General features: G+C 36.2%; 1 protein-coding gene across 1 annotated transcript; it reads right to left on the bottom strand.

The window, feature by feature from the left end:
• Positions 1–1452: 1452 nt before the first annotated feature.
• Positions 1453–8024, bottom strand: LOC113358378 (monodehydroascorbate reductase, chloroplastic/mitochondrial-like). The gene is made up of 16 exons (XM_026601928.1): positions 7359–8024; positions 7169–7268; positions 7003–7080; positions 6820–6891; positions 6046–6164; positions 5407–5491; positions 4572–4661; positions 4149–4250; positions 3946–4035; positions 3538–3618; positions 2631–2702; positions 2428–2522; positions 2256–2344; positions 2095–2157; positions 1966–2006; positions 1453–1770 (listed from the first exon to the last, which is right to left on the bottom strand). The coding sequence occupies exons 1-16, from the start codon at positions 7517–7519 to the stop codon at positions 1639–1641; spliced, it is 1470 nt and encodes a 489-aa protein (XP_026457713.1). The 5' UTR covers positions 7520–8024; the 3' UTR covers positions 1453–1638.
• Positions 8025–17925: the final 9901 nt, after the last annotated feature.

Here is a 17925-nt window from a genome sequence, read left to right as displayed (position 1 = left end):
GTTATGTAAAAAAAAAAAAAGTTGCAGAAAGTGTTATGAAACCAATTTCGAGAATGCATAACAAGTTATGCAACAAATTTTTTAAATGGATAACCTGTTATGCATCACTATTCACACCTCCATTTTACATGACGGGAAGTATTATTGTTCAAATTAGTTACAACATGAAGTTCTTAATTCTGAATAATTGATATGTGAAGAGTAAAAAGGTGGTCTATATTCTCAGAACTTGGAGCACAGTTCAAGTTTGCGTGCCTGGAAGAATGTGCACCAGCCTTTACCACTAATTGATTCAATTTACTCGATCTTCCTTTTAGCTCCTGTGGAACCCATACTACTTAACTTAAGTTGGGCTTACCATCTTTATCGGTTTTGTCCGCTTCTCTTCAAGAACTACAAAAGTAAATGATTAATATTAGACATAATATCCCCTGCAAAAAGAGGGGTGTTTAGAATTCTAAGTAAGTGCAAAAACGATTTGTGTCAACAGTCATGTACAAATCATAGATTCTCAACATACCCATATTCGATATAACTCAGAAGGCTTTTATTACACGCAGATCCCAGTTTAGCAGTAAGTTGGCTATCCATTTGTTAGAAATTCCTAGAATTTGAAAACAATACTTTGGTAAGTGGTAAGGAAACACTTGCTCACCACAATTCTCTCATCAGTTCAACTCCTTCGAAGCTTGGAAGCAACCATCTGGCTCATTGCAGTACCACTCCATTCACTATATCACCGGAATATAATTTCCAAAACCCATTCTTCCACTGAATTCATCTCAGTTTATCAACAACTGCCACACCTTCGATTCCAACAACGTCATCTCTTCATTTCAACAGAAAAATCCCAATTCCTAACACACCTTCGGTTCCAACATCATCATCTCTTCATTTCAACAGCAAACCCCTAATTCCTCATTCCCATGAACATCAGCGGAAACCCTATTTCTTCTTCATCTGTTTCCAACCCTCAATCAGTCACCACTATAAACCCATCTTCAATCATTTGATTTATCCACCAGAACCCTTTTTTAGAAATCAATTGCAATGGAATTGCACTCGAATCATATTTGAGATCTAAAGACTAAAATAAAAAATTCCAATTTAAAACTAAAGCCTAAAAACTAAATCGAATCGGATTAGACTGAATTGAAGAGAAAAATTGATAGGAATCAAGAGTTGAAATTGATGGAACTTGGAGATAATCAAAAGTTGAAACAAAATCAGCAGCATATTTTTCTTCTATTCTCGCCTGTATCCTTTCTTCGTATCTTTTTCTAATTAAGAAAAGATGGGTCTCCTGATAATTTTTTCTAAATAAATGGGTGCGCCTGTCAACTTTTGGGATGGTGGGTTTGACAGTGAAGAAAATTCTAAAAATGGGTGTGACTGTAGGTTTCACTAAGCCTAAATGGAGGCAGTGAATATAGCAGCACGCAGTAAGGGAGATGGGAAACAAGCATAGCGCCCCCGCAATATTAGAAAGTTGCTTATACAAGTGAAAAACTTAGCACCACTAGGGAATATTTGAATTAATCACAACGTGAACAACCATAACTGACAGTCAACTGAAATTTAGGGAGCAGAATATGCTAACTCCTCTTTTCTTATTTGAATATGCTCTGATTGAATAAACTAAACGGCAACTGGGGTTTCTAGGGAGCTCTGAGCAATTTCAAGAGCCTCCTCGACTGAAGAAGCATTCTGAAGCTTCACTTTATCAACCATTGGCTGGCTCCTCGCAAGTCTGGGAAGGAGTTGAAATTCCTGAAAGGGCAAAATAAACCGAAGTTAAATCATGTTTTTAGTGCTTTTTTTTTTTTTTTTTTCACGTATGAGGTAGACAAACATCACATTTCTCCAACAAATAGGACAAGGAAATGTTATGGTATAAACTATAAAATACTGCACGCACTCTAAAACAGGAAAATTTAAACTTTGACAAGGGTTTGACAAGGATACCTCGGAACTTCCACTTTCAAGAAAAACTCCCTTCAGTTTACCTGTAACATGCCAAGAACACGCAGGCATTATTTCCTGAAAAAGTAGACTTGAAAATTAAAAGGTAGGAAACAAATACAAGAATATTACCAGAATCAATCCAGAAGGTAGCAATCTTAGGATCGAAATTTCCAACTTCAATTGCTTCACCAACTGCCCAACAGATGAAAGTGAGTCAAGTGAAACATGAATTGAAGCAAGACGGCCAGATTAAGGACTGAATAACTTCGGAATTAGTTACAAATTGTTACCATTTTCACCATAGAATTGCCACCAAACTTTTCTTGCACTTCCTTCGTATTCAAACACTCTCGAGTAAAAGTATGGAAGGTAATCATATCTGAATATCATGCAACCGTTAGGATACTAAAGGAATAGTGCAAGTAACAAAGAATCAAGTAGTATTTGAGACAGACGACGTACGTCTGCGTGTGAGCAGTTAGTAATGCTTTGACACAATGTTGTGCTGATTTACGAGCATGATCAACATGTTCCACTCTTGCAATTTTGTCATAGATCTGTTGAGCACGCAATGCAAGACTTTATGGAGTTGGTTTGAGTGTGCCCACACGTACTTATTTAATAAAGCTCATAATCGAGAAAGAGGTGATCGTGGAAACGCTCACCTTCAAAGGAAATGCAGCAACATCTCCAATAGCAAAAATACCAGGAACATTGGTTCGAAATAGACCATCAACCTGAAATTAAGTGCATCAAGTTTCCATATAGTCAATGGTCAAACCCAGACATAATATATACAGCATATTTATTGCATAATTCAGATGTATTCCCTTGCAACTTACGCCATGAGAAGATTTCAATCTACAATTCGGATTAACGTCAGTTTGTTTATAATTTGATATCTTATACTTTTCTAGTTCTGAGACTCCACAGTTACACTTTCATCATTCGTGACAGGAACTTCTGAAATTGTACCCTTTTGACGGATTTTAAATATTCAAACTAGCTGTCTAGTTCATTGTGAAATTATCCTCTAGGGTCTTCAATTTTAATATAATTCTGACTCTAGGATTGAACCGCATTATGTGAACAAGCAGTAACTCTATTAAGTAACCAATTACTCCACATAATCTCACCACTTACTGATCTAATGTTACAAAATCATTCCGTTTATATTTTCTAACGCATATTAGACTTCGAGCACAGTGGTCCACATGAACAAGAGTCAGACAGCACAAAAGTATCAATCTCAACCAGTATAATATACAATTGGAGAACCCAGGCAAATTAAACCAGTAAGTTCTTTTCCAAAGGTTCTTACCGACAGTCATTTAAATCATTATCAGCAATGTATGCGGTAGTTAACTCTATTTACTTTAAAGACAAGTAATTTTAAAGAACGGGAGTGGCTGCCACCTCAGTGGATATTCTTATTGGATGAAGGAACCATATAAAAGAAACACTATATAAGTAATTGGTTTTCATCTATGGACAAATTCAACAACCAAACTGCGTGTAAGAATCTGATGACATTCAACAACTTAACTGCATTTTAATAAGCAGTACACTGACCTGTATTCCCCCAACTTTTGTATCCAAACCCACAGCTTCAAAACCTTGGACAGCAGGCTTTGCCCCGACACCAATAATGATCTGCACATAAGAAAAACAAGATATATATTTACAAGTTGCTCACTGGAGAAATTAGTCAGAAGTCCTAGAAGGATGAAAAGGACTTGGGATTAAAGAAAATTTGGCCTAAATATATTTTGAAATTGGGCTTCAAAACCAGTTCAAGTTCTTCAATGAATTCAGTATTTCTCTAAAATTCATTGATCAGTGTATAAGATATGTAGCTGCACAAACAGACAGCAATATGAACAAGTATAGTTTGTGAGGAAACTGCCCATGCATATAATTTAGAAAACACAGTTGCTAAATCCCTTTTAACCACAAATTTAGTAAACAGATGTAAAGTACCGTGTCAGCTTCTATTGTAGATCCGTTCTCAAGTTTAACAGCAGCTACATGTCCATCAGAACCAGCTTCTATGTTTTTGATAAGAGACCCCTAGCAAATGAACCCAGCCAAGATGAGAACGCTACACACGTTAGCTTCTCAGATAGATGAAAAAGCACCCTAGTTATCCACAGCATGACAGTTAAGAAAGAAAGTGAAACTACCTTGAGGAATTTAACGCCATTCTCCTGATATAGTTCTTCATATCTTCTGGCGAGTGAAGGAGTAAACAATCTCGGCAAAAGATTATCCTCTGGAAATATGATCTGTTTGGAGCAGCGTTAAACCATTATATAGAATCAAATCACAAAAGCTACATGAAGTATAAACCATTATATAGAACCAAATCTCAAAAGCTACAGGAAGTATGATGAAGACTTTTACCAGAATTATTGATGCTGTGCAACACAATGATTAGTAACAGAATCATGATATTAAAACAAATCAAATACAGTTGAGCCACTGACAATTCAAAGTCCTCGTGGATGTACCGAATCTTTTTACTTTTTGATCCGTCACCAACACCCATGAAAGCAGTCTCAAGCAGAGATTAACAAAAAAGTACAAAAAATCAGGTGAGATCATACCGTTGTATCAAGTTTCCAAGCAACAGCTGCAGCAGCGACCTCCATACCTATATAACCACCTCCAACGATGACAACCTTTCGCGCTTTCTCCTGAAAGTAGTTATCCTTAAAGTATTAACATGATAAATATAGCACACAACTTCAGATATTAGGATAAAGCATAGACATGCACTCTGGCAGTATACGTCTCAGGAGTGCGGTTAAACATGGTATCTAGTGCATATCCAGTTGGAAACAATACTGAGGTTACGAGTTGGAAATTGAAGCACATTCTAAACCTAATTTGATACGTGTCACCCTCAGTACTTTCTGAATCCAGCTTGCTGATAAAGGTTTGAATGAGTCTAAAGCTTATGAAGGGCATCTCTGTTACACTCCACGATCACAGAGCTAAAAATAGCATGAGGGTTTCCAAGTGTAGAAGCTTGCATATCAGTAGAATTCAAACATCTACTACAGCTCAAAAGGACAAGTCTATCAATAGGGTGGGTGCTCGAGAAGCGTGCAGGAATATGATGCAGAAAATCATGGTGAATTTCAAAGGAACACACACGCTAGAAACTCGTCAAGATTGAAACCCCAAAAAGTGATTGGGAAACTAACATTTTAGTCAGTTTATTATATACTAGTGAAATGTGTAGGATAATTATGCAGAAATTGCGGTGCATTCTTAAAGGAAATTAGTGAGGAAATTCTTCAAGAATGGAAGCAGATTAATGATTTTATTTTTATTTTAATAAGCAATCCTATATTATGTTTGATGCTATAGAACAGAAGTAACTAAAAATGATGGAATTCTTCTAAAACAAAACATGAAGTATTTAACATAATATACCAACGATGATATTAGAGAATCAGCATCGGCAACGTCGCGAACATAATGAACACCAGGTAAGTTTCCTCCAATCTTTTCTGGGAATCTGAAAGAAAGCAATTATTTGAAATTCATTTCAAAAGTAACATTTACGGATTTACCCAATTTATACGGTAAATACATGAACAAAAATCCAGCATACAGAGGAACCAATTCATAGCAAGTCCAAGAACATCATGTTATAGGAGAGATATAAGTTATTTACATACTGACACATAAAATAGCACAAGAGGCAATCTAAGAATAGTACAGTATAAGAAAGTGCAAAATAGCCAAATAGTAATAGCAACTCAACCAGAATCTTTGGATACTGCAGTGAGTCGTTATATATAGTGATATTTATACACTCAAGCTTCAACAAACAATGTTGTAAAAACCTTAAGAGCCAACCAGCAGTTCCAGTATATTATATGTAACTCATTTACTTTCGCGTATTTTCTCCCTAGTTCCATAAGCTTTTAACGTAAAACTAAATTCCAGAACCTTTTTCCTGGATCGAATATGCTACAGCGAAATTATGAGAACAAATTGTTTTGGAAAACTAATATATTATTCCATGTTAAATAGTCAAACACTGTTGATCGAGTTAGTTAATCACACCTCATAGCTGTGCATCCTGTAGAAATTATTAGCGCCCCATATTTTAGAAGTTTTCCTGAAGATGTAGTTAGAGTCTGCTTTTCGATATCAAGACCTGTCACTGGATCCTCATATAACATCTAAGAATATAAAAAAAAAAAATGCTATTGGAAGTATTTCACAAAGGTATAAGTAAAATGCACTTGCAAAAATAAAGAGACCATCCCTTAAAGCACCCTATTAGCTGCAATGACTTGTTCAGAATCATCGTCTCCATAAATGTGTGAATGACTTATTAATCTGTGTAGACATTTTCCTTGGTTATGAAGTATGTCAAGAACGATAGCATGTTACCATGAATATGGATTAGGATGACAATTCTCCATACCTACCGTGCTAGTTTTGAACTACACAATGTGAAACCTTTCTCTAGTAAAAACAAAAGGAAGAATCCAAGCTACAGTAAGCTTATAAAGTTCAAAAACCACCAAATCGCACTTTTGTCCATCAGCCGAAGTCCTACAGGCTCTACTTATCAAGTCCAAAATATACTTGCTTTACCAAAATCGATGAAAATTAGTACATCTAATAGCAACTTTGTTCAAACATATGAACCATAAGACATCTGATTGTGTAGAAAAATCATTCCGATGCCAACTTGAGTTTAAAATCAGAATGGAGTTTTTTAATTACAATGTCAAACAGAAATTAGTTCTTTCGCTTACTTAAATTAGTTTTTATTCTCAACAATCTAAAATGAATATACAATGTCAAACAGAAATTTTAAAATCGAACCTCTATACCCTGCTCTTTATACCAATCAGGAGTCTGCCTTTCGCCACCAGATCCAACACAAGTATGGAAACCCTATTATGGTAAAGTGCAGATCAATTATAAGTTACAGAATACAACTTCAGTTACCAATAAAATTCAAATGATTAAAAGAAGTAAGAACAACGCAAAACACTTGATTCTTACAGGTAATCGAGCTGGTTTTTTATCCTTAGGGAACAAATAAGCTTTCGTCAAAGCTGGACGCTCATAAGGAGCAAATGCCTGAAAAACAACTAACACTCAGTAACAACTAAACAAAATACATATGTAAACAACAAAAAGTTTCATTCTGGAAATCCAAATTACTCACCTCTTTACACACCATACAAAGTTTCCCATCAGCCATTCCGTGTTCAACAAAAGTTTTAGCCGCATAACCAGCTGCATTTCCACCACCAACAATGACAAACCTATAAACAGAATAGGATCAAATTTGAGATACACAAAAACCAAGGCTCACAAATTAAGAATAAATCAATCAGATAAGATAGTAAGCTTACTCTCGATTTTCGTTAGCAAAAGCAGATGAAGAAACGATATAATTTCTTCTTTGGGATCTACTAAAAGGAAGTGAAGTGGAACGAGGAGTAATTCGATTTACAAAAGAAGATTGAGGACACCAGATAGAAAGACCATGCTTCAAGCTCAAAGAATTCGTCATGAATGGCGAATTTGGGAGGAAATGGAAGTATGAAGTTAGGGTTTTAGAAAGTTTTGCCGTTTTGATCAAATTTTTTCCAATCTTATTCAGTAAATTATTATGATTATCGTTGGACTAATAATTTTTTAATTTCTTCGGAGTTGGTGATGACGTGAGGGAGTGACTCTTGCTGGGATGGAAGGGGCAGTTGAGCGTCTCTTCTAGCAGTGTTTTTACTAGAATAGTATACCGTTGCAACTTGAAGTATGTTTCAGGATTTGCAAATTACAAAGCGCCAGCTCGCTTGGCAGACGATAATGGAGCAGATTTATACTACTACTAGGTAGTTGATTGATATGGGTTATTGAGATTCGGGAGATCTATGTTATCGGACTTGCTGCTGCTATCCCATTTTTGTTTTCTTCTGGAGCCAATTTGAGTTGTTTGGTGTAAATATGGTATAATGTCAGGAGGATCAAATAAACCTCTGAGTTATTAAAAAAAAAAATACACTGCACTAGTTTACAAAGAAATGGAAAAGTACTGGATGAATCCTAAATATCTCTTGAGGGGTATTTATAGCTTCCCAAAATTCCTGTGAGTCATCCGATGTCATACAGGTGTATGATGTTGACCTTCGGAATATTTTCGTACGTCGATCATGGTACACGTGTCTTTGATGATGTCATCTTTCTTCTGGCACCCGTTTAATGGATTCTGGACAGTCTCCTCTGAGACCCACCATTGTTGACGTGTACTTCTTCTTTTTGATTATCGACTCTCTTCCTTTCATTGGCAACCATATTCATATTCCTTGACGTCTGAGATACATCTCCACTTCGAAACCTCATCTTCTCTCTCCCCTTTGAGTGTATTCTCCACATCCTCCTCGGGCGTACTCATCGTGTGCCTCTCTTAAGCGCACTCACCAACTTCCACAGGCATGCTTCCAATCTTTTCCCATGGACGCACTCTCCACATCCCTGGTTAATATGTTCGTAGGCGCACTCCCCAAACCTTCAGCCGGTGCGTACCTCCGGTCAGTATGTTCGTAGACGCACTCTCCGCGTCTTTGGGCAGTGCGTCCCCAGACGCACTCTCCGCACCTCTAGCCAATGCGTCTTTAGGTGCACTCTCCACCTCGTTATTCGATCGTTCTCTTCAAGTCCTCAACCAGTGTATCTCTTGGTATATGCTCCCAAATTTGGGGTATCTACATTTGGAAAGACAGTTCCGATCTGATCTTACTCAATCGAATATTCCAACAGGCAGTCCCATAAAACATTAATCCAAGCATTATGGTTGAGTGTTTCGCTTGACTATAGCTTAAATATAGCCAAACAAAATGCACCTCAGTACGAGAGAGGGGCATCACTAAGGAAAAAAAATATTTTTTAGATAAGTAAAAATGTGGTAATATAATAAGTGAAAAATTGAGGAGTAAAAGTAGGACTTCTGTCTATAACAAAAAATAAAGACAAACAGATAGGTAAAAGAACTGTTTTCGGAGGAAGTAAATTTACTTTATAAAATTTTTCATCATGTAAGTATAGGCCACATACTCCAAGTATGTGGCCCGATCACATCGTAGCCGCACCGAAAAATAGGTTAATACTGATAATCTGAATACAAAAACCCAGTATCCGCCAAAAAAGTCACAGAACAAAGCTTCAGTTTAGACCTAAAAACGTGAGGTATCGCTTATCTACAAAGTGGATTAGATCTGATCCATTTTTCTTTGCAGCGAAGCGAAATGGCCACGTTAAAGCAAAGCGAAGGGCCATAGTGGTTGGATTTCGTTATACTTAAGCTATAGCGACCCGAAAACACCGACCACGGTGATGGGCTTTAAGATTACCCTTACCCAAGAAGCTTGTTAAAATCATTAAAAACATTGCTTGGCCTCTAAGAGCCTGCTAACACCCTGGGAAAATACTGCTCGCATTTCAATAACCTGCTCACATTTTGAATGCATGTTTAAATAAACACTTACACAAATTCGTTTGCGCCAAAAGAGCCCCACGTGGGTTTAGGGAAAAATTTTTCCCAAGGATAACCCGTACCGGGCCCAAAAAATACTTTTAGGGATCACACCCATGAACCGTAGCCCAAAAATTTGCTCATGCCCAGGGTGTCCCACGTGGGTTTAGGGATTCAAAATCTGTTCCCAAGAATAACTCTTATATGTTCCCAAGAATATTTTAACTGATGACTTTTGATACAATCTGCCTCTAACCGATAAGCCTAATTTAATTCCCTTTAGATCAAAGATCAATGCTTGGAAATCTGTTTGCAACGGAACAAGCTAGCAAACCTCACAATCCGGAACACTTACACTCAGATAGCTGAAAAGCCTGGATCTTTAACCACCTCTCAAGAACAATCTTGATCTAATCAATTAAGTGAAGTTTTCATATATCTATATTGAGTAATCGCAAAGTCTGGGACGAAGAGAACTTTGTAATTTCTATATATCTTGCTCGAAAAGGATTCCAAAAACTTCGATAATAGAACAACAAGATTGGGATACATGATAGACACATTTTTGTGTCTGGTTTAACCTCAATTGTATATATTGTTGGTAGTCGATTTTGTATTTATTTTGGCTTTTTATGTCTTTGTAGGTGTTTTTGGAAAAATAAGATTTTGCGGCGAAATTGGCTCGAAAAGTGTTTTTTGCGTTCATGGGAAGACATTTGCTATTCGGACCCTCACTTTGGATAAAGGATAACCTAATTACTAAGGGGCATCCCATTTCCAGGCAGCTGCTAATCGCACCCCTACTCTGGATAGGGGGCGACCATCTTCTACATTTGAATTATCAGTTTTGGCGGGAAAATGAACCATCACACCTGCAGATTAGGGTTCGAGATTCAAGCTATATTTAAAGAGATTCAAGGGCATATTATTGTTGGGATGATCCTGCTAGAGCATAATGGAGCTGGTAAGGGTGTTTTGATCGACCATAATTGGCAGCATGATCGTGTTGGAGCAGAACAGAGAGGAACTATCACGGACATCCTGATTCGGTAGAAGGTGGAATTATATTCGGATTTGGTTATCGGGTTGGATTGGTAGGAACCTATTTTGATTAAACAGGGAAGGTAAGGCGGCCAGATTTGAGAAAAGATGAGTAGTTATCGATTTGCATCAAAACAGAGAGTTGCATATATTCTCGGCAATTTTTAGATTATTCCGGGAAAGATACAGGTAGATAAGGAAATAGGATTCTCTGTTGAAGTTAAGACTATCTTTGAGAGAGTCTGGGACGTTGGATTTGGTTTGGAAGACGCGTGAGAAGCAAAACAAGGAGTGTTTGAAGCCGCGTATGAATATGGAAAGAGTAGATAAAACCCGTAACTTTGGCAAAAAGAAAAAGGAGATTTCTTGGAGATTAAATCGACCTGTGGGCTATAAAAGGAGTTTGGATAGCTCATAGAAGGGGGACGAATCCTTTCAGAGAATTTTAGAACACCACAGAGCTCCATAGATCGAGTTGCAGGAAAATACCTTATTTTGTTGTTGTTGCTGAAGAGGAAGAACACGAAGAACATTGACGCACAAGCAACTGTCGCAAAAAACTATCGTTGTTTCACAGCAGAACCCATGTGTCGTTCATCACAGCAGTTGCATTAGGTCTTTAGCTACTATTTCTCCCTGTAACAGTGATTCTGCAACACCAACAAACTGTTGCGAATCGTCTGTATTATCACTTTTCATCTTTTTAATCATCTTTTGAGCCATAAACAAATATTTTGAGATCATGATTAATATGAGGAGCTAAACCCCATTGCTGAGGCGATAGAGGAATCTATTTTTCCAACAAAAAGTGGTATATTCTTATTTATTTATTTATTTATCACAATTATTTTTATGCTTGTTTTGCCTTGAGTGAAAATTGTTTGAATGATTCTTGTTAAGCAATTGTTATTTATTTTGATAGAGCATGCTTGGACCTAGGTTTTTGATGTTCTATGCTTCGGATTTACACTTGTTATTTTGAGAATCTACTTGTTGCAATAGTTTAGAATCAAATTGAACGAAAAAAATTGCATGAATATAAATATTGGATTAAATCACTTTGAATTTGGAAAATAGTGGAATCTTAGCCTCAGTGTTCTTTTAATATTGATATTAACTTTGATTGAGTTGCTATAATTTTTAGTGAGTTTTCTATTTTAATATTAGAATTTAAGTCTAATTAATATTCTTCACAAGTCTGAGAATCGAACCACTTTTACCACTATCTACAAAACACATCAATACACGAAGTATCAAGACAAAAGATAGTCGGGCCTGAAAAAGTGGGGGTCTACCAACCTCACCCAATATTTCGCTTAGCAATCTGTATGGACTAACTCCAATATACTTTCAAGAGAATCAATTAGACAGTCAGACACAATCTTAAGAAAAGTATATCAAGGAGTTATATCTCAATTTCTCGATTCAATACTTACTCAAGCAAATAGAAATCTACGAGTCTAATTGAATACAAGAGAAATCACTTGAACGGTACCAAAGACCAATGTTCAAGGATCAATCAATTTCAAACAACAACCAAAGGTTGGATTTACCAATTGACCGATACAACGCACAACCTGTGATGTTTCAATTCTATAATAACATATAATGCGGAAAAGAAATAACACATACACCAGAAGTTTTGTTAAATAGGAAACCGCAAATGCAGAAAAACCCCGGGACCTAGTCCAGATTGAACACACATTGTATTAAGCCGCTACAGACACTAGCCTATGACAAACTAGCTTCAGTATGGACTGTAGTTAAACCCCAATCAATCTCACACTGATCTAGGATACAGTTGCGCTCCTTACGTATCTGATACCAGCAGGATACTACACACTTGATTCCCTTAGTTGATCTCAACCATAACTAAGAGTTGATATGACCCAAATTCGAAGACTTTAATAAACAAATTTGTATCACACAGAAAAGTCTACCGGAATAGATAAATTTGTCTCCTACAGAAATACCTACGAATTTTGTTCCGTCTTTTGATAAATCAAGGTAAACAGGAACCAATTGATATACCAGACATATATTCCTGAAGAACAGCCTAGAAATATCAATCATCTCACAATAATCTTAATCGACAAGCGAAATCAGATATCGTGGAATCACAAACGATAAGACGAAGATGTTTGTGACTACTTATTTATCTTGCATACGGAGAAACTAATCTCGAGACAATTTTACAGTTGTACTCAATACGATAGAAACAGCAAGATCAGATCACGCAACTACAGATAAAATAGTTGGGTCTGGCTTCACAATCCCAATGAAGTCTTCAAGTCGTTAACCTACAGGGTCTCGATAAAAATCTAAGGTTAAAAGAGAATCGACTCTAGCTTATACAACTAGTGTCACACAGGAGGTGTAGGGATTTGATTTCTCAGTTGCTAGAGTTCTCCTTTATATAGTCTTCAAATCAGGGCTTGCAATCAATGCTACCTTGGTAACAAAGCATTCAATATTCACCGTTAAATGAAAACCTGATTAGATTCAAGCTAATATATTTCCACCGTTATACCGAATCTTAGCTTGTTATACACAAATGAAATGCACGTTCATTTAGGTTTGTGGATCCGTACCTAAACGTGTACACCTAGTTGGTTCAACAACAGTTAACCAAATGGTTAGTCATATGAGCACTTTCATATCAACCTTATTCATCTTCATCATAACTAGTCCAAATGAATCAAATGAACTAGTTCGAAAGTTGTTTAATTTTTAGATTTTATAGAAGTATACAAGACACAATCGAAGAAAAATTGGTTTTGATTCACTAGAATCAATTCATGAACATTATAGCCACGGTTTGTACATTGCATTCCTTATTATATAAATGTTTTAGTTCATGAACAAACCAATTTTAGAAAGTAACACACTTAAGTATGCGTACGAGTATGCGTACTTAAGTAACCGGATTTGAGTTTGTTTTGGTTTTCAAACTCAGCAGAAATTCACGGACGTGAACTTTCCGCTAGTATGCGTACGGGTACGCATATTTAGGTAACCAGATTGAGTTGGTTTTGATTTCCAAACTCAGCAGAAATTCATGGTCGTGAACTTCTGCCAGTATGGGTACGGGTACGCATACTTATCCAGTCTCCATCAACCATTTAGTACACACACAAGTAGGCATACATTTGGTTCTCGGTTTTGGACTTATCACTAATGTGCGAACACACTACGTGCTTATATCCAAAGATGGTTACACATTCTAAAATCTTTGTTTCAACCATTGAAACATTCTTAGAGGATGTTATATAGAGGTTATTCACACTTCATTTTTCATCAAAGCGATTTTCAAGATATTGAAACAATCAACATGACTTTCGTCACTTGTAAAGATGAACTTGGCCAAAGCGAAATCTTACCAACACATATTTCGAGAAATAGATAAGCGAGATAAACTCGGCTCGAGATAGCAAATGTGTATAATCGAAGTCTATATAGCAATACGACTTTTGTCTCAAGATAGGAGATAAAGTAGATATACTTTTGAGTGATAAATAAGTCCAAGTCTCCACATACCTTTTGGTCGATGAATATCCTCCAGTTCCTTGAGTAGTTCTTCGTCTTTGCATGATGAACGCCTTGGAGTCTAGAACTCAACTACACTTTCTATCCTAGTCCGAGACTTAGCTACAAGTAGACTAGAAATCAAGACTTATAGTTTTGGTAACTAAACTTGACAAACAAGCTTGAGATAGCAACGCTTGCGAGTTCGGCCGATCAGTGCTCTAACAATCTCCCCCTTTGTCAATTTTAGTGACAAAACTATCAATACATATAGAATACAAAATAAATAAACTTTGCAGCTTCTCTTCCACATGTATGATCTCCTTGGTTCTTCAACATTACTCGAAATCTTCGTCATTTCCAAGTACTCCAATGATTCCAAAGATATTCAATGTAGCATCATCGTTGTTGAAGATCCGTAGCCATAACAATGAGAAAACAAAAGCTCTGAATAATTGTTACACAATGTCATAGTATTATTACATAGCAACAAAGTTCAATTGTATCACTACTTCGACAACAATACTATAGTGATATGTATCACTCCCCCTTAGTCAAATTCAGCTCACATGAAAACCACTCCCCCTTACATAATGATCCGAAAACCTTATGTATTTGTAGTGTGAACTACACATTAATTCTCCCCCTATTTGTCAATAAAATTGGCAAAGGTACAAAACTAGTGGGATCCTAATGAAATTGCTATAAAGACACTTCATGGCCAAAAGAAAGCACATATCAACTTTTTAGATGCAATCATATAGTCGAAACTAAATGCATTCATCAAGGAGTTTATAAAGATACAAGATAAGAACTTACTTGGAAATTAAGCACAAGTTCGATTAAGAACTCTTCCCCATAAAATGTCATTCCCGAAAGAACAACAAGGGTGACCTTACTTTCACAAGAAAAGAAGGATTTCTTTGGACATTACAAATCAGATGAAACATGAATTTGTATCCAAAGTACTCAATTAAAATAATCAAAAGAGAACCATGATTAATTTAATCGAAAATGCTCAACATAAGAAAACTTACGGAGCCGCGCGGTACATACATAAAATATGGATCAGGGAAGATCAATACTGCGGAATAAACAAAGATTTATTCTATCCTTCGTCACTATTTGCACAATGACATACAATAGATTTAATCTTTGTAAACAAAAGCTCATCCTTTCTTCCATCAATATTTGCATAATGACATAAAAGGCTTAACTTTTGTTTGTCAAAATTTCATTCAATCTTTTATCAATACTTGCATATCGACATACGACAAACTTAACTTTTGACCATCTACGGGACAATCATAGTTCGCAGACGCAAACCCACATATCCGGTAGCAATTTTCAATATATAAAACCATAAAGATTAATACTGTAAAAATCATCTTCCAAACAAACTTTAGAATTTAAACAAATAAATCTAAAAATATTGAAGATGAAAATCGTTGGACATAGATATGTGTAATCACAATAATGGCTATTCCAAACTCTAGTTATTCTTCTTAAAAACACAAGAATAAAATTCTCATAAGAATATTTCCTAGACATTGAGACCTCTGAAAAATTCTTTGTCGTCCCCGAACTCCTTGTCGTCAATAGCCATGGGACATATGGTTCATGAAGAAAGGAGTCAATTCCAACAAACCTTCTAGGCTGAAGATGTCGAACTAGGGCCTTCTGAATTTCAAGAGTTCTCAAAACAAAAGCCTTTATTTGTAGAATCTCCTTTCTTATCTCCTTCAACTCTTCAAGAACATCAAAAAACTTCTGAGAATTTGAAGGAACAACCTTTGGCTTCCTCACATTCCTTCTTTTTCTTTTCAAAGTTGGAGGTATCGGAGATTTTTCTTTTTCCTTCATGATTTATGGCTTAACAAGCATATTAACATCTTTTCCATCAGAAGACATGATGCTTGGAGTATCCATATGCGTACGGTTTTGTGAGAGGAAGTCACAAAAAGCTCAACAAGTAGTCTTTGATTAAAAAGAGTTTTTAGAGAAGGAAAAAGATATATAGGGTTATGAAACCTTCAACAAAGATTCGTGTATACACAACTCTCAACCCTATAAAAGGCAGAAGTTTCTATTTTAACCCTCTTTTATTGACTAACCAGGGAAGTCCTTTCCAATATCAATTAGATATGAAAGGCGGCATGAATTCCATACTTTGCAATGCTCTCAGAGCAGACATAACCAAAGAAAACCATAAACAATTAAAGAATTTTCTTTTCTTAAAGACTAAGATGTGCAAAATCTTGTCTCTTTTAATCAAGCACATGAGACAAGATGCACTAACCAACATAATTTAAGTTGTGTTGCGATGAACAATAATTTGTCCATCACATCCTTTTCGATAGGAATTCGTAGAATCCTGTTTCTCATAGTTTTTAAACCATAACTTTATTTCCAATGTCTTGTCTTATCCTTGGAAATTAACTTCTTTGACGAAGATAAAATCTTACATACCTCTGCGGTCTTTTGAACAAGTTTAAGCTTGTTTGCTAATCGATTCGCTCTTTGTTGAAGTTTGTTGACATGTCTCAATTTGTGTTTGTACTTGTAACTAGTTAATGACCCTTGAGTGAACAATATGAGCATGTCAACCTGGAATATGATTCAGGTATCCGAGATGTGCAAGCTGCTACACACATAGTAGAACCTGGAAAAGTAGACAGAGAGTTTCCAACGGAAAGGTCAATTTTTTCTTCCAGATTGGTTGAGTTCTCTTCTGGAAGATATCAAGATTGATGTATGTATTGCTACAATTATCAAAATCAATATTTTCGCAAATAAGTGCAACACTTGATTTTTCGTCTTCATTATAGTCATAGTTGTCATACATTTCATCAAGAGTTGTAGCAAGACCTTTGTTCCCAGTGTATTTCTTTCGATTTGGACACTCATTTGCAAAATGACCAAAACCTTTACACTTAAAGCATTGAGGAATATCCTCGTCATGAGTCTCATCATTATCCTTGTTTTTAGGAGGAACACGAATATGTGGCTTAACTGATGAGCTGGATTTATCTCTAGAGAACCGTTTACTTCTCTTCAAAAGAAGATCCCTAAACTGTCTAGTGATCAATGAGACTGACTTGTCAAGATCTTCATCTGATGAATCAGCCTCAGAAAGATCATCTTCAGAGATGAAAACACTTTTACTTTTATCAAGTAATTTAGTGTTCTTTTGTGCTTTGAAAGCAACATCCTTCCCAGATTTGAATGTATGCTCATGATCAAAGATCTTTAACTTCCCAACCAGAGTATTTCTGGAAAGCGTTGCGAGATTATTTCCTTCAACGATGGCATGCTTCTTAGAATCGTATCTAGATGGCAGAGATCTGAGAATCTTCATCGCAATGTCCTTTTAGGAATGGTCTTACCCAATGCAAAAGATGCATTAACAATTTCAGATACTTTGTAATTAAACTCATCAAATGAATCTTCATCTGCCATACGAAGGTTTTCCCAATCAGAATTTAGGTTTTGAAGCCTAGCTTTTTTTTTTACAGGTATTCCCTTCAAATAAGGTTTCTAAGATATCCCATGCTTCCTTAGACTTTATGCACGTAATCACATGGTGCTGAAGATCTAGGGTAATGGCATGTATGATAGCATTTAAGACGTCAGAATTTTGCTTTGCAACAAGGATTTCTTCTGGACTATATATACTAATATCCTTAGGTATAGATACACCGCCTTCTGTATTAACCAGAGTATCATAGCCATTAACAACACGTACCCATATTTGAAAATCACGAGCTTGAAGAAAAGCACGCATAGCGATTTTCCACCATAAGTAGTTTAAGCCATCGAAGACTAGTGGTACGTTTATATATGGAGATAGAATTTCTGCCATATAGTCAGATCGCTACAAA

Source organism: Papaver somniferum, chromosome 3 (genome assembly GCF_003573695.1).
Source record: "Papaver somniferum cultivar HN1 chromosome 3, ASM357369v1, whole genome shotgun sequence".
Lineage (NCBI taxonomy): Eukaryota > Viridiplantae > Streptophyta > Magnoliopsida > Ranunculales > Papaveraceae > Papaver > Papaver somniferum.
This window is presented reverse-complemented; position numbering and strand designations above follow the sequence as displayed.